Below are 18,003 nucleotides of genomic sequence, written 5' to 3'. Positions count from 1 at the left end.
TGTGATCCCAGTCAAAGGCTTTGGGATAGTCAGTAAAGCAGAAGTAGATATTTTTCTGGAACTCTCTTGCTTTTTTGATGATCCAGTGGATGTTGGCAATTTAATCTCTGGTTCCTCTGCTTTTTCTAAATCCAGCTTGAACATCTGAAAGTTCACAGTTCATGTACTGTTGAAGCCTGGCTTGGAGAATTTTGAGCATTACTTTGCTAGCATATGAAATGAGGGCAATTGTGTGGTAGTTTGAACATTCTTTGGCATTGCCTTTCTTTGGGATTGGAATGAAAACTGACCTTTTCCAGTCCTGTGGCCACTGCTGAGTCTTCCAAATTTGCTGGCATATTGAGTGCAGCACTTTCACAGCATCATCTTTTAGGATTTGAAATAACTCAGCTGGAATTACATCACCTTCACTAGCTTTGTTTGTGGTGATGCTTCCTAAGGCCAACTTTAGTTCACATTCCAGGATGTCTGACTATAGGTGAGTGATCACAACATCATGATCATCTGGGTCATGAAGATATTTTTTATACAGTTCTTCTGTGTATTCTTGCCACCTCTTCTTAATATCTTCTGCTTCTGTTAGGTCCCTACCATTTCTGTCCTTATTGTGCTCATCTTTGCATGAAAGTTTCCCTTGGTATTTAATTAGAGTAATGCTAATTTTCTTGAAGAGATCTCTAGTCTTTCCAATTCTATTGTTTTCCTCTATTTCTTTGCACTGATCACTGAGGAAGGCTTTCTTATCTCTCCTTGCTATTCTTTGGAACTCTGCATTCAGATGGATATATCTTTCCTTTTCTCCTTTACCTTTAGCTTCAGTAGCTACAGCCTATTCTGCTCCACTCTGTTCTTGCATGTTTAGAAGAGGAGAGAGGATGTCCTTTATTCTTGATTCCTAAAAGTGAAAGTGAAGTCACTCAGTCATATCTGACTCTTTGTGACCCCATGGACTGTAGCCTACCAGACTCCTCCGTCCATGGGATTTTCCAGGCAAGAGTACTGCAGTGGGTTGCCATTTCCTTCTCCAGGGGATCTTCCTGACCCAGCAATCAAACCCAGGTCTCCTACATTGTAGGCAGATTCTTTTCCATCTGAGCCACAGGAAAGTCCTAAATTTGATTCCTAAAATTATACTTATACTTACTCATAATAAGTTTTACATGGCTTCCTCACGAATAAAAGATGTTTTGTTATGAAAAACAACAGAAACAAGAAGAAATAGACTTTTGGACTCTGTGGGAGAAGGCAAGGGTGGGATGATTTGAGAGAATAGCATTGAAACATGTATATTATCATATGTGAAACAAATCGCCAGTCCAGGTTTGATGCATGAGCCAGGGCACTCAGGGCTGGTGCACTGGGATGACCCTGAGGAATGGGGTGGGGAGGGAGGTTGGGAGGGGGGTTCAGGATGGGGAACACATGTACACCCATGGCTGATTCATGTCAATGTATGGCAAAAACCACTGCAATATTGTAAAGTAATTAGCCTCCAATTTAAATAAATAAATTAAAAAAAAAAAAAAAAAGAACTAGAGTAGACAACCCTGCCATGGTTTGATTGACAGGTCATTAGCACCTTCCCCCTCTCCCTCCTCCTTTCCGTCTGTTCCCTCCTCCCCTCCACCTCCTTCCTCCACCTCCTCTCCTCCACTTCATCCCTGTCTCCAAAGTGGCCTCTCCTGCTTTCCTTCGAAATACTTCCCCTTCCTCTCTTTTTGATTGCAATATGAGATATTCCAAAGAAGCTCTGATGGCCTTGTGGGAGATCTCATTTTTTTTTCTTATTATGTTTGCAGCCTTAACCCTTTCTGACATCCTTGCCTATGTCTGCTTCCTAGGTGAGGAATCTCACTGTGGATGGGCACTTTGGCGCGTGGTCTCCGTGGACACCCTGCACGCACACGGATGGCAGCGCCGTGGGATCCTGCCTCTGTCGCACCCGCTCCTGCGACAGCCCGGCCCCCCAGTGTGGCGGCTGGCAGTGCCAGGGCCCCCGCATGGAGATCGCGAACTGCTCCAGGTGCGTCCCTCCTGACACTTGGGCTTAAACGCAAGTGTAAACCCAGCTTGTCCAGGCGTTTGGGAAATCACTTCCGATAAATGCCTTCCCTATTCAAGAGAAAGGTCACAAAAAGATAGAGAGGTTGATCACTTAAAAATGACATGATCTGTGGGGGGAGATTTTAAATTAAAAACCTAATTTGCAATACACTTATATACCTATGCATCCTGTACATAGATGTGTTATAACTGAATTGCTGTGCTATATAACTAAAACTAACATGATATTGTAAATCAGCTATAACTCAATTTAAAAAATTAAAAATCAGATTCTAAGCCTCTTTATGTTCATTGTTAGACTGGGAAAAGTGTTTTGAGTATGCAAAATGTTAGAAGAAAGAAAAGCATACAGTTTCTGAATGTTAAATTAGACTCTGCCCATCAATTTTTTAAATGCGAAGGTGACTATCAAATCTCTGTGGTATTTAAATTCCATTCACACATTCAAATAGTGATGTAACAGAAATGTCTGCAACATTTGAAGCTTTTGGTGAAAAGAGAATTCAGTGACAACTTGCAAGTATATGAAGGGTATCTAGTTTACCACCATTCTTTTAGAGGGCAGGTGAGTAGCTTGCTATGGAGACAGAACATCCAAAAACCACACTGTCCAAGTACAAACGTTGTGCTTGGCAGCTGACCCACTGCAGGTACCTGTGTGGACATGTGAGCTTTAGTTGTTACCCTAGACCAGTCCTTCACAGATTCAGGAATGTCGACTCTAGGGGCCATTTCTGAAACTACCAAAGCTATCCTACCCTGATGCTTACACTCAGAGGACCCTGCTTCTTAAAATGCATATTTCAATATCTTGATGCTCCATCATGTCTGACTCTTTGTGACCCAAGGGACTGAAGCCCACCAGGCTCCTCTGACCATGGGATTTTCCAGGCAAGAATACTGGAGTGGGCTGCCATTTCCCTCTCCAGGGGATCTTCCTGACTCAGGAATCAAACCCACATCTCCTGCTTTGGCAGATAGATTCTTTACCACTGTGCCATCTGGGAAGCCCCTCTAAAAGTGCATATGGCTTTCCAAATCCACATGAGAGTGTCACTTACTGGTATATGAGCTATTAGCGATAATTTTTGGTTGACGACTTAAGGGGGATCCAAGAATGCATGAGTTAATACACTGTGCCTGCATCTCTGTCCTTGCCTGACTCGGGGATTGTGTCTCTCATGGTAACGGAAGAGAATGCTCAGCTGCCAGGAGCATCCTGTCTGCTTGATGCGGACCTCTCATGAGTGCACATTTCAGTGTGCCCGAGGGATAGGAAGCTAGGATTCCATCATTGGCAAAAACAGGCCATGATGCAGTTTTATGGGTGTCACCAGATTTGATCTTCATCCTTATGAACCACCTCACTGCAGGGTCAAGAGGGAGGAACCATAGCACTCACTTACTTCTATCCACTGGAAGCCCCTGGTGCTGTCAAAGGAAAGAGACAGTGGTGAGAAGTCAAGTGAACAAGGCCAGTTCGCAGCAAATATTTGGTTTTCTAGCAGCAAGGGCTTATTAGTTTACATATTCCTTTGAAGTTATCTGCCAAAACTATGGTAATCTGACATCAGAAATTGTTTTTAATGCCCTTTATCAGTTGATAACTTGTTTATGTTGGCCTCACTCAGTTTTGTTGGAAGCAGAAAAGTGGAAACCACCTAACTTGCAAACTGATTTTTTTTTTTTTGGCACAGTCACTGATGTCAAGTACTTCCTCAATTAGTGCAAAGTACATCAGAAAGCCTTTACAAAGACTGATCTAATGACTCTAAGTTAAACCCCTTCTTCATTTATCTTTGTTATTGTTTAACTTAATATACTCAGAAAGTGTTGGGGAATTCAAAATATTGCTAATTCAATACATTTGGCAAATATAATATCTTTGATTAAATGCTGTTATATCACATCATTTAAATTTGTCATTATCTTGGAGCTACAGATTAAGGGCATTCAATTTATGGAAATAAATCCACAGTATAAGGTAATTAGCTAAGCCAGACTCTATTATCAAACTGGGGCCAAGTCAGACTTCCTATCAATCATGAAAATCTGGTTTAATTTTATAATTAAAGTGAACACATGAATGTCTACACCCCTTCTGAATTCTAATTCTTTGGGAAGGAGGAAGGAACGGAGAGAGACAGAACTCGAACTAGCTCAGTAGTAAGGTAGAATGTCAAGGAAGGCTTGGAGCTTTGACAGAGTTTTTGTCATCTAAATAAGTCTGCAGCTTCCAATGATGGCTCCGTATACTTTTTTTAATGGGACTTTTTTTCTAGGAGCAAAACCTGCGTCCGTCCTGGTTGGTCAGGACGACCACTCTGACAGTGAGATTGTGTGCAGAAGTACGGAGAGGGTTCTGAGCATCTCCAGGGGGGATGAGGGGAAGGCAGGAAGCTGGGTGTGCTGTGCTGTAGGCCCCATAAAGACCGCAGCTGTTCACAAGGGGAGCTCTGTAGCGGCAGAACCCTTGACGGTGTTAGATTCTCTCACCTGAGAGTTATAACCGCCGATACCCTCACCATCTGGAGAAAGGCAGACAGACCCCAGAGTCTACCACTATGTTCTCTGACAGAAGCCAAGTCTTTACCCAGAAAGCTCTGCGCTGCGTTCCGAGCGGGCTTCCCAGGTGGCGCCAGTAGTAAAGAACCTGCCTGCTAGTACTGGAGACGTGAGAGACACAGGTTCAATCCCTGGGTGGGGAAGATGCCCTGGAGGAGGGCATGGCAACCCACTCCAGTGTTCTTGCCTAGAGACTCCCCATGGGCAGAGGATCCTGGCGGGCTACAGTCCATGGGGTCACAGAGAGGCAGAGAGGGCTGAAATAACTTAGCAGGAATGCTCAGAACAGCTGAAGGGAAGCGCAGCTAATATCCGCTGCTGAGTAACCTGGAGGAGGCTCACACGGTGTCAGCCATGAGTAGGTTTTCTGTCATCTGTGTATTGTTTTGTTGTTGGCTCATTTTTTTTTTTTTACAACCATAGTCACTTTTCTCCTCCCTTCCCTGCACCATGTATAGTGCTGTGGCCACAGTAATATGTTCCTTTTTTTAAAAAACTGGAGTATAGTTGCTTTACAGTGTTATATTAGTTTCTACTGTACAACAAAGTGTATTAGTTATACATATACGGATATCGTCTCGTTTTTGGATTTCCTTCCCATTTAGGTCACCACAGAGCATCAAGTAGAGTCCCCTGTGCTATACAGTAGGTTCTCATTAGTCATCTGTTTTATACAAAGTATCACCGGGTTTGATTCCTCGGTTGAGAATATCCTCTAGAGTAAGAAATGGCAACCCACTCAAGTATTCTTGCCTGGAAAATCCCCTGGACAGAAGAGCCTCGTGGGTTATAATCAAAGCATTCGTAAGGAGTCAGACATGATTGAGCATCACAGATATACACACAAGATCAGCAGTGTGCACATGTCAGTCCTGGTCTCCCAATCAATATGTTATATTTTAAACAAACACCAGGACACTTGAAACTAACACAATATTGTGAATCATCCATACTGCAATAAAAAAGACATAAAAAATTTAAAAAGCAAGAAGCACCGGGAAAGCTTCTCAGATCAGTGTCCACACTCACCCTCCTCACTTATTGTACGACTTATTTTTCCTAAGTGTTATCTTCTTTCCAAGAGCCAATTTAGAATGCAGAGACCTCTGTGCAAGTGGTCTGTGACATCACTCACACTGACAAACGTGTTGGGGGACCACACTGTATGGCAACCCAGGGCCTGAGGACACTGCCTGCCCAAGAAGGGAAGGGCGGTCAGATAAGGAAAGGCAGGCTGCAAGGGCAGATTTTGCCCTCTGTTCACCATCTCCATAGGCCAGCTCAGATGCTCCACACAGTCAAAAAGGAGCCCATGAAGGCTACAGAGATTAGACTGTTTGCGTTATTTCAGAAAACAAGAGCATCTCAACATTGCGTGTTGCATTATTTCTATAAAACTAAGGTGGTTTCCACTGATGCCTGGCAGAAACTTCATAAAAGCTGTAGAACTGTTATTGTTGGAAGGCTACAGTCAATGAGTGGTACTCTATTTTATATTGTTTAATGGAAAAAAGGACTATCACAGACATTCTTGTGACTTTATTGATGCCTGCTCAGCTCTGGCTCTAGTTTTGGAATGCCATTCACTAAAAGGAGCTGTGATACAATTAGTGGTTATTTTAAGACTAAAAATCAAATATTAGTAAACAAACCTGCTTCAGTGATGTTTTAAATGCATTAAGTGGATTGTTTTCAACTGACTTAATAAAAAAAATGATCCATCTGCTGATATATGCTGACTTAATGCTACTCTGGGCTTCCTTGGTGGCCCTGTTGGTAAAGAATCTGCCAGCAATGCAGGAGACCCAGGTTCTATTCCTGGGTCAGGAAGATACCCTGGAGGAGGGCATGGCAACCCACTCCAGTCTTCTTGCCTGGAGAATCCCATGGACAGAGGAGCCTGGTGGGCTACAGGCCATGGGGTCACAGAGTCAGATGCAACTGAGTGACTAACACTCTCACTTTCAATGCTGCTTCTTTGGTTGCCTGCTGCTATGGCTGCCTCTAAAGAGCACTTTGAGGTATGTGAACCCAGCACCATAAAATAGTCATGTATGTGTACAATGCAGTCATTAATCTCCTAACGTACTATATTCCTATGATTTAAAATACCTACTGCCCTGTATACAACAGGTTCCATAGATTGAGAGTAGATGACATCATAAGGTGTCATGTTTGTTAAAAGATTTAGGTGATTAAGAATTTCCAAGCAATTTTGGGAGCAGTATTTCTTGCATTATCTAAATATTTTTTATATAAAAGAAGCTTAAAATTTTTCTTTTTATTTATGTTGAAATTTATTTTACTTATGTTTATTTCTATTTTTATGTTTATTTTATTTATGTTTTCATTTTATTTATGTTGAAATTACATTACTTGTATACTTTTTAAAATTGTGTGAGGAATGACATGTAAGATACTAATTGTAGAAACAGCTTCAGAAATCTGTCTTATTTTGTGTTATTTTGGTTAAATTATTATGAAGCAGCTTTGTTATATCATACATTGAGGTATCACTTTATTTTGATTTTGATTATTTTTAAGTTTCAGAAAATAAAGTAGGGAAATATGAAATATGCTAAGAATTTTCTCAGAGGAGCTTTCATTTGAAATTGTGTTAGAAATTATGTATGTAGTGTGCTGTTTATACCTTGAGCTTCAATGGTATAGCTGTGCACCTGCATGCTTTTAAAGGAATGTATGAAGTAAAATAAGAATTATTTCAGTGGAAATATAAATACCATAGACAAGAGTAACAGTATTTAGAAATGCATATGTGAATAGAGAAATAGAGAAACAATTCTACATGCAGTTAACTATATGGGAGTTTGGACTCTGGTTTTAACATATATTTTATTAATAATACTTAAATTAAAAAAAATTCCAATAGTTTATTTTTAAATAGCAGGGATAAAATACTAAGGGAGATATTTAAATTATAAATATTCTACAAACAGACATTTTAAGGAAAAAAAATACAATGTTAAACAAAAATTTTTCTCTGGCTGTTACTAGCAGCTTATTGTATAACCCACTTTTATAAAAGTGTTTTTTATTTTATATTTTAATATATCTGCCTTATTTTATACATGTTAAAGTAACATAAATAAAGATATACACAATTGGCACTTCCTATTTATACGTTAGTAAAGTAATGCTTAAAATTCTCCAAGCCAGGCTTCAGCAATATGTGAACTGTGAACTTCCTGATGTTCAAGCTGGTTTTAGAAAAGGCAGAGGAACCAGAGATCAAATTGCCAACATCCGCTGGATCATGGAAAAAGCAAGAGAGTTCCAGAAAAACATCTATTTCTGCTTTATTGACTATGCCAAAGCCTTTGACAGTGTGGATCACAATAAATTGTGGAAAATTCTGAAAGACATGGGAATATCAGACCACCTGATCTGCCTCTTGAGAAATTTGTATGCAGGTCAGGAAGCAACAGTTACAACTGGACATGGAACAATAGACTGGTTCCAAATAGGAAAAGGAATATGTCAAGGCTGTATATTGTCACCCTGTTTATTTAACTTATATGCAGAGACACTGGACTAGAAGAAACACAAACTGGAATCAAGATTGCCGGGAGAAATATCAATAACCTCAGATATGCAGATGACACCACCCTTATGGCAGAAAGTGAAGAGGAACTCAAAAGCATCTTGATGAAGGTGAAAGTGGAGAGTGAAAAAGTTGGCTTAAAGCTCAACATTCAGAAAACGAAGATCATGGCATCCGGTCCCATTACTTCATGGGAAATAGATGGGGAAACAGTGGAAACAGTGTCAGACTTTATTTTTGGAGGCTCCAAAATCACTGCAGATGGTGACTGCAGCCATGAAATTAAAAAACGCTTACTCCTTGGAAGGAAAGTTATGACCAACCTAGATAACATATTCAAAAGCAGAGACATTACTTTGCCAACAAAGGTTCATCTAGTCAAGGCTATGGTTTTTCCTGTGGTCATGTATGGATGTGAGAGTTGGACTGTGAAGAAGGCTGAGCGCTGGAGAATTGATGCTTTTGAACTGTGGTGTTGGAGAAGACTCTTGAGAGTCCCTTGGACTGCAAGGAGATCCAACCAGTCCATTCTGAAGGAGATCAGCCCTAGGATTTCTTTGGAAGGAATGATGCTAAAGCTGAAACTCCAGTACTTTGGCCACCTCATGTGAAGAGTTGACTCATTGGAAAAGACTCTGATGCTGGGAGGGATTAGGGGCAAGAGGAGAAGGGGACGACAGAGGATGAGATGACTGGATGGCATGACTGACTCAATGGACATGAGTCTAAGTGAACTCCGCGAGTTGGTGATGGACAGGGAGGCCTGGCGTGCTGTGATTCATGGGGTCGCAGAGTCGGACACAACTGAGCGACTGATCTGATCTGATTATAGTCTATATCTTTGTCAGATTATTAGAGAATAGCCAAGAATCTGAATTTAAAATATCCTTTCTTCATTTTTAATAAAGCTTGTTTTATAACTTTGGACATTATGGTACTCTTTATGAACACGAATGCCATCAAGAGAGTTACTGATTGTCACTGCCATTAATAGATTTTAAAGGAAACATTTAGATGATTATTTGATTCAATGTGCCCTTTTCCTAGATTATAACTGATACAGTACAAATCAAATAAAATTATAAAGGCCAAAGTTTCAGGGATGCATCTCTAATTGCTTGTCAAAAAACAAAAATGGCATTATTTTTCATTAGCTTAACGTTTTCACCATTAAGCTTTCTTGTTTCTAATTAGCCTGTTTTTAAGTTATTTGCAAGTACATGTAAAACTTGACTCTCAAGTTTTCTTTTTTGACTCGAAAATCAGGTTCGGGGGCGGGGACAGATTTCATAGTAGCTGTGGTTCCCGAGACAGTACATTTCATTGATTCCCAGGCCTGCTTGCTCCCATAGCCTTCGTAGCCGGCGGTCAGTGGTCCCCGTGGGGGGAACCCCCGTGCGAGCTTGGGGGCGGGTGCAGATAGAAGTTGGGCCTCGGGCAAGTTGACCCCAGTGACCCTGCTGCTTCTTCCCCCAGGAACGGAGGCTGGACCCCCTGGACCTCGTGGTCTCCCTGCAGCACCACGTGTGGGATCGGCTTCCAGGTGCGGCAGCGGTCCTGCAGCAACCCCACCCCGCGGCACGGGGGCCGGGTGTGCGTCGGGCAGAACCGCGAGGAGAGGTGGGTACCTACCCTCTGCGCCTCCGGGTTGCCACCCTCCTGCTTCCTGTCATCCCGGTGCAGTCGGTTTCCCTGCGGTTTCAGTTTCTGGATCCAGCTCAGCTTGTCTGTGGCATCCTTTTCTGTTGAGCTGAATGACCTCTTTTCTTTCATCCGTTAATTTCAACCAAAGCTTGGGGTGGACAGCATCACTGGTGGGGGCACCGTGGAGCCTGCAGGGTTCACTCAGCCCAGCGGCTCTTGAGGGATGAGAGACACGGGGACAGCGGGCATCTCTTTGCTGGGCTCCCCAGAGATGAAGCAAGTGAGTCTGCTGGGGAGTGACTGCTCTTATTAAAATTCTGCTAGACTGGTCTCACACCTCCAGGTCCAAATAGGGCCTGAGCTGGTCCTGGGTCCAGATGGTGTTGATCAGAAGAGGTAAGTTTTCCATCACGACTGAATTAAGCACTGGCACCAGGTGAGATAGTGAGTATTTTGGCTATAATTACAACTACACACTTGTCTATTAACAGGACCCCTCAGTGAACCTGCAGGACAACCCAGAGGGAGGGTTCCTTTTCCATGTGTATTTTAAGCTTTCAGCACGTCCATGGGACATTTCAGTTCAGTCTCGCATTTAACAACTTGTTGCTCTTTGTAGACTCAAACATTTGGTTTTGGCCTTATAAATCTGCAGTTGTGATAACTGGCTCTTCCTTCCGTATTTAAAGTACACCCTCGTTTATGGTTTTGGGAGAAAATCCAGGTAGGTGAATTCCACGTCACCTTTGTGAGTCTTAACTCTCCACAGTCACATCAGTTTATGTTCTTGGTCCATGAGAAGCAAATTGGCTTTCAGTACTTTTTAATTAAATTGTATCCTGTGAAATGACTTCAGTGGGTGCCTCGTAAAAATACCTATGCAGTTATTGGCTTATGTGATTAATATTTATACAGACAAAGCCAACAGGCTTAGTGGGTAGGTAATTCTCCATCAGATATTTATTACAACCTGAAATTAACTGGAGAGAATCGTTTTCTTCTCTCTTCATTGTGTTCCTAAATCACCAATTAAGATTGCATTCTTTTGACTCAGAGAAAAATGAAGGATGATTTTTACAAGGCAAAGTTGGTTGTTTTTGAAGTAGTACCCTGTGACAGTCTAACACAAGCCTGTCATTTCCAATCTGACACCAGTTGATAAGTGGGAAAGTCGATTATGGGGAAGATGTCTTCCAGCATTAGAAGGTTTTAAATTGGCCAGAAGTTTTAAATGCTGCATGTTGTCACATAATAGAGCCCATTCAGGTAAAGTGACCTCTATCCACCCCTAGAATCACAGCACCTCCACAAACCTCACACCTGTTATCACCTTTCCCAAGCTGAGCACACAGGAAGGAAGAAGCTGGTTAATTGTGTGGTTAACATCTATATATGTTCTGTATCCATTTACAAGTGTTCATAAAGCTTCATTTTCAGAAAAAGATCAGGATGGTTAATGTGTTTGGGGAACTTTCGTTTAAAGTGTTCTTATTTTACAGAAGAAACACTTTTGGACTAGATGAGTATTTGCTTGAGGAGGGAACTTGAACTAAGTAATAGACATGTGGATGATAAGAACAGGGCCTGTATCCCCAGGGAATCTCCCTTTGAAACAGCCTTTCTTAGGGGGTGATTGAGAAGTTAATGAAAGCTAGAAAAAACAAATGCATGGCATCTCTTTCTTGGCAAAGAACTCTTGGCACTAAGAACTCTTTCTGGGCACTAAGAACTCTTCACTAGCAAAGAGTTCTTAGTGTCTTTGTCAGGTTATGTGGGAAGTCTCTCTACCTAAGTAATATAAAGAAATACCATCCTAATTTTGACAAAAGACATATTTGAGAACTGAACTTAAGATTAAAGGAGACCCTGATCTTCATGGGAAGGTATGAAAGAACAAGGGCTAGACATATACACTCATTAATAAGGTCACATCATGCTTATTTAAACACCATCAAACCTAAAAATGAGATACGATGAGATGAGATGGTTGCATGGAATCACTGATGCAATGGGCATGAACTTGGGCAAGCTCTGGGAGATGGTGAGGGACAGGGAAGCCTGGCATCCTGCAGTCCATGGGGTCATAAAGAGTCAGACAGACACAACTTGGTAACTGAACAACAACAAACCTAAAAAACTCCTGAGTGGCCACAAATGAATAAATTGACTCTCCCGGTAAGGTCCCTAAATTAATGCTAAGTGACTTTTTATTTGTGATCAAATCTCCAATATGTGAAAAATTCAGTGAGAACATTATTGCAACAGAAATCTCAAAAATGTTCACATTGATTTTTGTCTAAATAATGGATAAAGAAAATATCCAATTTCTGTTCTAGATGTACTTTAAAAGGCATGGGCATTTGTTTATCTGTTCCAAAATTTTTGGAAAATTATTTTCTTGAGTAGTAAAAACTGAGTAGAAGTATTGATTCCCAGAGAGGCTGCCCACAAGGATGAAGCAGTGGACCCGTGTAAATATTATTGAAATGCGAATATCCTTGTCTGTATTCACTTTCTCCTGCTGTGTAACAACAGTTCTGCAAACTTACTGACTTAAAACAACACACCTCTCAACAAACCTCAACAAACTTAAAACAACAAACCTCTCAGTGGACTAGGAGTTCTGTTATGATTCACCTGGGTTCTCTGCTTGGCCAGAGCTGTGGTCTCATCTGAGGCTCACCTGGGGAAGGATTTACTTCCAAGTTCATGTGGTTGTTATTGGCATTCATTTCCATCAAACTGGGTACCTTGGTTGCTCACTCATTGTCAGTCTGAAACTGTCCTCAGTTTTTTGACAAACAAGCCTTCCCAATGTGGTCACTTGCTTCCTCAAATTCAGGAAGGAAGAGAATCTCCTTGCAAAATGAACATTACTGTCTTATGTAATATCATCACAAAGGTGACATACCCACACCTTGCCATAGTTTATTGGTTAGAAGAAAGTCACAGACCTAGTGCTCAATCAAGAGGAAAGATATGTACATCATACACAAACGTATGCATTGCAAAGGATGTTGCACATCAAGAGGCAGGAATCGTTGGGCTCAACGTAGAGTTTATCTGCCATCAGTGATGACCTGTCCTTATCACATACAACATCCAATTCACCCCATCTCCAGTTTCCTCCCAGTTTTATACCATTCAGTCATTTCCCCAAATCTGGAACCTTATTCAAATCAGACTCAAAGTGAATGAGTCTCCCTGGGTGTAGTTCATTTCAGCCTGTCCATCTTAAAGTGTGAGGCAAGTTATCTGGCCACCAACACACTCAGCGGACACATGGTGGGGCAGGCAGAGGATAATAACTATGGTTACTTCTGTTCAAAAAGGGGGAAACGGAAGGTACAAAGAAATTTCCGTAAAAATTCTGAGATCTATGCAGATAAGTGTATGGAGTTGCTTGATGAAGTTGCAAAGCTTGGGGGTGATTCTCCACAGTTCTTAGCTCTGCTCTCATGTCTGTTTCCTGCTTGACCCTTCCTTTTCCATGAAAGGTAGCATGTGCCTGCAGCTGGTTAGTTTAATGAGCCTGCTTCCTGCCAGTGGAAGTTTGGGTTTCCAACAGCCTCATTTCATTTGTACTTTCTCTCAGCTAGTGATCTTTTTGCTGAAGTCAACTTCAGAAGCCTGCCATGAATTTCCTTGGGCTTTGCTCCACTAAACAGTCTACACCCACAGATCTTTCTGAGACAGGCCTTCTCTAGCTGGGGCTTCTGCTAAGACAGCTGAGGGACAACACCCTCCAGCTTTCTTGTGATTGAGAAGATCTGTGACTCTTGCTCTTTAACTTCTGAAAGGACTCCTTGTGGGACTGAACACTACTCTGATCTTTTGATGCTCCTGAGGTTTTAACAAAAGGTTGTACATTCACAACTTCAGTTTTTTACTCTTTGCCAGCCATTCCTAGTGGTGCTCAGAAGCTGCCTCTTCATTTTAGTAACTTTTGCCATCAGGAGAGGCCAAGAATTTCCTTTCTGTTTAATATTATTTCCCTCAATTTCTTTTTCTGCTGCCCCAATGGCTCAGTGGTAAAGGATCCACCTGCAATGCAGGAAACATAGAAGACATGGGTTTGATCCCTGATTTATAAAGATCTCCTGGAGAGGGGAATGGCAACCCACTCCAGTATTCTTGCCTTGGACACTACTGAAGAGACTGAAGATGCATGCACATATATATGTACACACACACACACACACACACACACATTTGTAACATAAAGGGAAGGGAAGTCGCTCAGTCGTGTCTGAATATTTGCGATACCATGGGCTGTGGCCTACCAGGCTCCTCCGTCCATGGAATTTTCCAGGCAAGAATACCGGAGTGAGTTTCCATTTCCTCCATCTCCAGGGGATCTTCCCGACCCAGCGATCAAACTTGGGTCTCCCGCATTGCAGGCAGACGCTTTACCATCTGAGCTACCAGGGAAGCCTGTAACATAAAATTGTCATTTAACCATTTTTAAGAGTTTGACTTAGGAATATTATTACATTTAACTATTGAGCAACCATAACACCATTTCCAAAACTTCTGCATCCCCCAAAACAAGAACTCTGGAACCAATAGTTGATAAATCTGCCTAATAGAAGATTTAAGTAAGTATTGAGTAAGTAGAATCATATAATCTTTTCTAGTTTGTATCTCACTTATTTCACTTAGCATATCATTTACAAAGTTCATCTTGTAGCACGTATCAGAACTTCATTGCATTTCAGGCTGAATAATATTCTTCTGTAATATTATACTAACAGTTTATTCAAAGGGATTAATTTTCTCTACCATGATTCTCAAAATTCTACTTGCTTCTACTCAGTTTCTAGTCCTGAAGCCTCTCTGATATTTTTAGATCCTTCTTAAAGTAGCTCCATGTGTCTAAGTATCAAGATCTGTTCTAGTTGTCATTCATAAAAATATTACTGCAGACTTAGCTGCCTAAAACACCACGTGCTTTATTGGCTCACAGTGTCTCTGGGGTCGTGGCCTGGATGGAGCTTAGCTGGACCCCTTGCTTCAGCATCACTCAAGGGTGCACCAAGGTATAGACTGGCCATAGTCTCATCTGAGGCTCCTTTGGCAAGGGGAGGGGTCTGCTTCCTAGATTTCTCCTGTGTTGTTGGACTGAAGCTGTTTTCCAGAAACTACTCTAAACTCCTTGCCTCTGGGACTTTCACATCTGATTGCTTACTTCTTCAGAGCCAGCAAGACGAAGGAACTTCTTGAAAGAAGGATAATACAGGGTTAGGTAGCATATCATGGAAATGACAATCTGTCATCTTTGCCATATTCTGTTGATTAGAAGCAAGTCACAGGTCCCACCCACACAGAGTGGGAAGGAATTACACAAGATGTGAATTCCAGGAAGTGAGGCTCATGGAGACCACGCTAGCGTCTTTCAGTTGTGTTATCAAAGTAAAGAGACCCAGCCACCAATCGGGGTTTATGATATGATTTTTCTGTCTGCACAGGCAAGTTTGCTTAATCCCATGATGAGTCAAAGTGATGCTCTTTGCAAATCATTATCACTACTCTTTCCTAATGGATCCCTTAGCTTCTTCTTGGGGAAAAAATAATATTGTGGAGAACTCAATACTTGTACAGTTTCTCTGGTGCCACAGAAGATTCCATTCTCCCAGTGTGGCCCAGAAAAGCAATGATCACTTAAGAGTAAATCAAGGAGAAAACAGTTCTCACAGGGCTCTGATTGGCTCAGGCTAACAGGTTTCGTGAGAAACCAACATGGGTGGAACCAGAACAGAACACAATTTGTAGCGTGAAGAAATAGGACAAGGGAAAATGATACAGTTTTGAAAATCTAGTCCATGCAGGATTATGAAAGATAGTTCTCTTCACAGAGATTAGGTCTGTGGGAAAATGGATAATTTATGGAGAAATAGCGCCAGGCTATTAATTCATTCTGAAATGCAAAATGAGAATGAGCAGTCATGGGAAAAATGAAAATCTTAATTTTTAATGCATCGTGAAATGCATCTGTGACCATCGGTGCTCTAAGAGGCTGGGGGTCCGAGAGAGCCAATAAGATTTCAGAACTGTTCAGCTTGTCCTTTGGTAAAAGCCAGCCATGTATAAAGGACTCAGTAATGAAGAGCAAATGGCTGATATATTGTGTATCTATTTTATCCGTAAATTAATAAAAATCCTTACACACCCAGAGTCACCGAGGTAACTAAGTTTGTGTGTGCTCAGTCGCTATGTCTGACTCTTCGCGACCCTGCGGACTGCAGCCTGCCAGGCTCCTCTGTCCATGGGATTGTCCAGGCAAGAATGCTGGAGTGGGTTAGATGCCCACTGTTGTTCATGACCAAGTCTGTAATTTAAGAAGAGACACGTCTCTCTGGCATGTGTTTGTTGGGTGACGGAGTAAGAAAGGCAGAGGGCCAGTGCTCTCTTGACACTGCAGAGAATCCAGAGCTAGGAGCTTGTAAGGGCTCAGCATCTGAGCAGACTCCCCCAAGGTGAATTTTTGAGTGAAACCTAGACATAAATGACAGACTAGCCCGGCAATGTCTAGTGCTCTCTGACTTCTCTTGCAGAGGACACCAGTTACATTATCTGGTGTGCCTTTTGTCACAGAACTACTATAGAAGAAGAAAGAGAAGGAAAGCACATTGTTGACCACCTAAAAATGCAGCCAGGGGTATAATTTATAACATGGATAGAAAGTTCTAGGCTACACACAGTTATCAGGTTCTCCTGTGGCAGACTTTCAGCTGTAATAAACGTAATAAACATCATGCTCAGAGGGGAGCATGATGTAGACAGAGATGAGAAAGGATACGTGCATTCTGATTTGCTTTCCTTTTGGTAAGTGGTAGCTCCACTGCTATGCTTTTTATTAAAAAGTCAAGGGTTTTATGAGTACTATAAATAAGATTTTCCTTTGCCCGCTCTACTCTTAATGTGGGTTTGTTTTTGGTTTAGAAAGCTGAAGTTAGTGTTAAGGAGTTGAGGAATTCCAGACCCTTTACATGTCGGCAACATCACTTTGGAAACTGGGGATGGTCTTCTGTCCACATTGAGAAAGGTTCCGCATGGATATTTTTAATTTACTGCTAAGAATTCTGATGTTTTGAGTATTCTTGACTTACTTCTTCCAAACACCTTCTTAAAACAAAGGGCAGTTTCCTAGTAGAACAATCATTGCACTGACATGGATGTTAATGGTCACTGAGGAGTCAGGATGCTTTGCTTTACGTCTTGTAACTGCACATTTGCAAAGGTCTGGCACTTTTCATCTATTATATCCTCAGTTTTGTTTTCAAGGTCATACTCTGTTAATTAGAAGCCTCCTTCCCCTTCCCTCCCACATGTAAGACTGTCCGGAGTCCTGAGCTGTGAGACTCAGGACCCTGGAAGACTGTCTTATGAAGAAGAGCGAGAACTCTTTAGTTTCACTGCCTACTCTTTCATGAGAAGATTTAGAGGCGAAACCGTTTTCCCAATTAGTCCCCGACTCCCCCTATGCTGTGAAATATCAGCCCTCTCTCTCTAGAAGTAAGCACGCCACCCACTTTCATTGGAGAGGCTGACTTTAGACTCTACAGTTTATTTATTCATTTGTCTTGATGTCCACACAGTTGCCATCTTGTTCCCCCTCTACCACGGATGTCCCATGGATGTCGCTTCCTGTCTTTTGCCATCACCATCGTATTTGTCAAACTTGGGGTGTCTCTGCCTCAGATTGTTGCAAACACGCCCTCTTGGCTGGCATCTGCTCCATCAGCTCCTCCTAATCCACCTTTGGGAACTCAGCACCACCTCCATGCAAGCATGGAGAACTCTGCTCCTCTCAGGGGCTCCAGTACCATCAGGATGAGGCACCAACTCCTGCAGCCAAGTCTTCACTCCAACTCTGACAGTACTCGTTTTTTCTCTGGAGCTTGAGATTTCCTTGGTTCCTTGAAAATAAAGCTCAAGTTCCTCCACTCCATCTATATAAAGACAGATCATTCCACTCTCCTCGACTTTTTCTATTCACTTCTCTTTAAGCACTTTTTAACCACAGTCTTCCCATTCCTGTTGTTCAGTTGCTAGGTCATGTCCAACTCTTTGTGACCCCATGGAGGGCACCCTGGTTCCCCTGTCATTCACTATCTCCTGGAGTTTGCTCAGATTCATGTCCATTGAGTCGGTGATGCTATCTAACC

The 18,003-nt window shown here is 41.9% G+C and overlaps 1 protein-coding gene across 6 annotated transcripts in view; it reads left to right on the top strand.

Annotated features, from left to right (window-relative positions):
* Window positions 1-18,003, top strand: part of SEMA5A (semaphorin 5A) — a 567,470-nt gene that overhangs the window by 475,696 nt on the left and 73,771 nt on the right. For all 6 annotated transcript variants that reach the window (XM_086361189.1, XM_086361183.1, XM_086361185.1 and 3 more), the window contains 2 exons: window positions 1,842-2,023; window positions 9,668-9,811. In XM_086361189.1, the coding sequence (XP_086217315.1) occupies window positions 1,842-2,023; window positions 9,668-9,811 (326 nt within the window). The remainder of the gene's footprint in view (window positions 1-1,841; window positions 2,024-9,667; window positions 9,812-18,003) is intronic.

This window comes from Bos grunniens, chromosome 20 (genome assembly GCF_055505025.1).
Source record: "Bos grunniens cultivar Pamir isolate PY7600 chromosome 20, Bosgru_T2T1.0, whole genome shotgun sequence".
Taxonomy (NCBI): Eukaryota; Metazoa; Chordata; class Mammalia; order Artiodactyla; family Bovidae; genus Bos; species Bos grunniens.
Note: the sequence above shows the minus strand (reverse complement) of the source record. Positions and strands in the feature narration are given on the sequence as shown.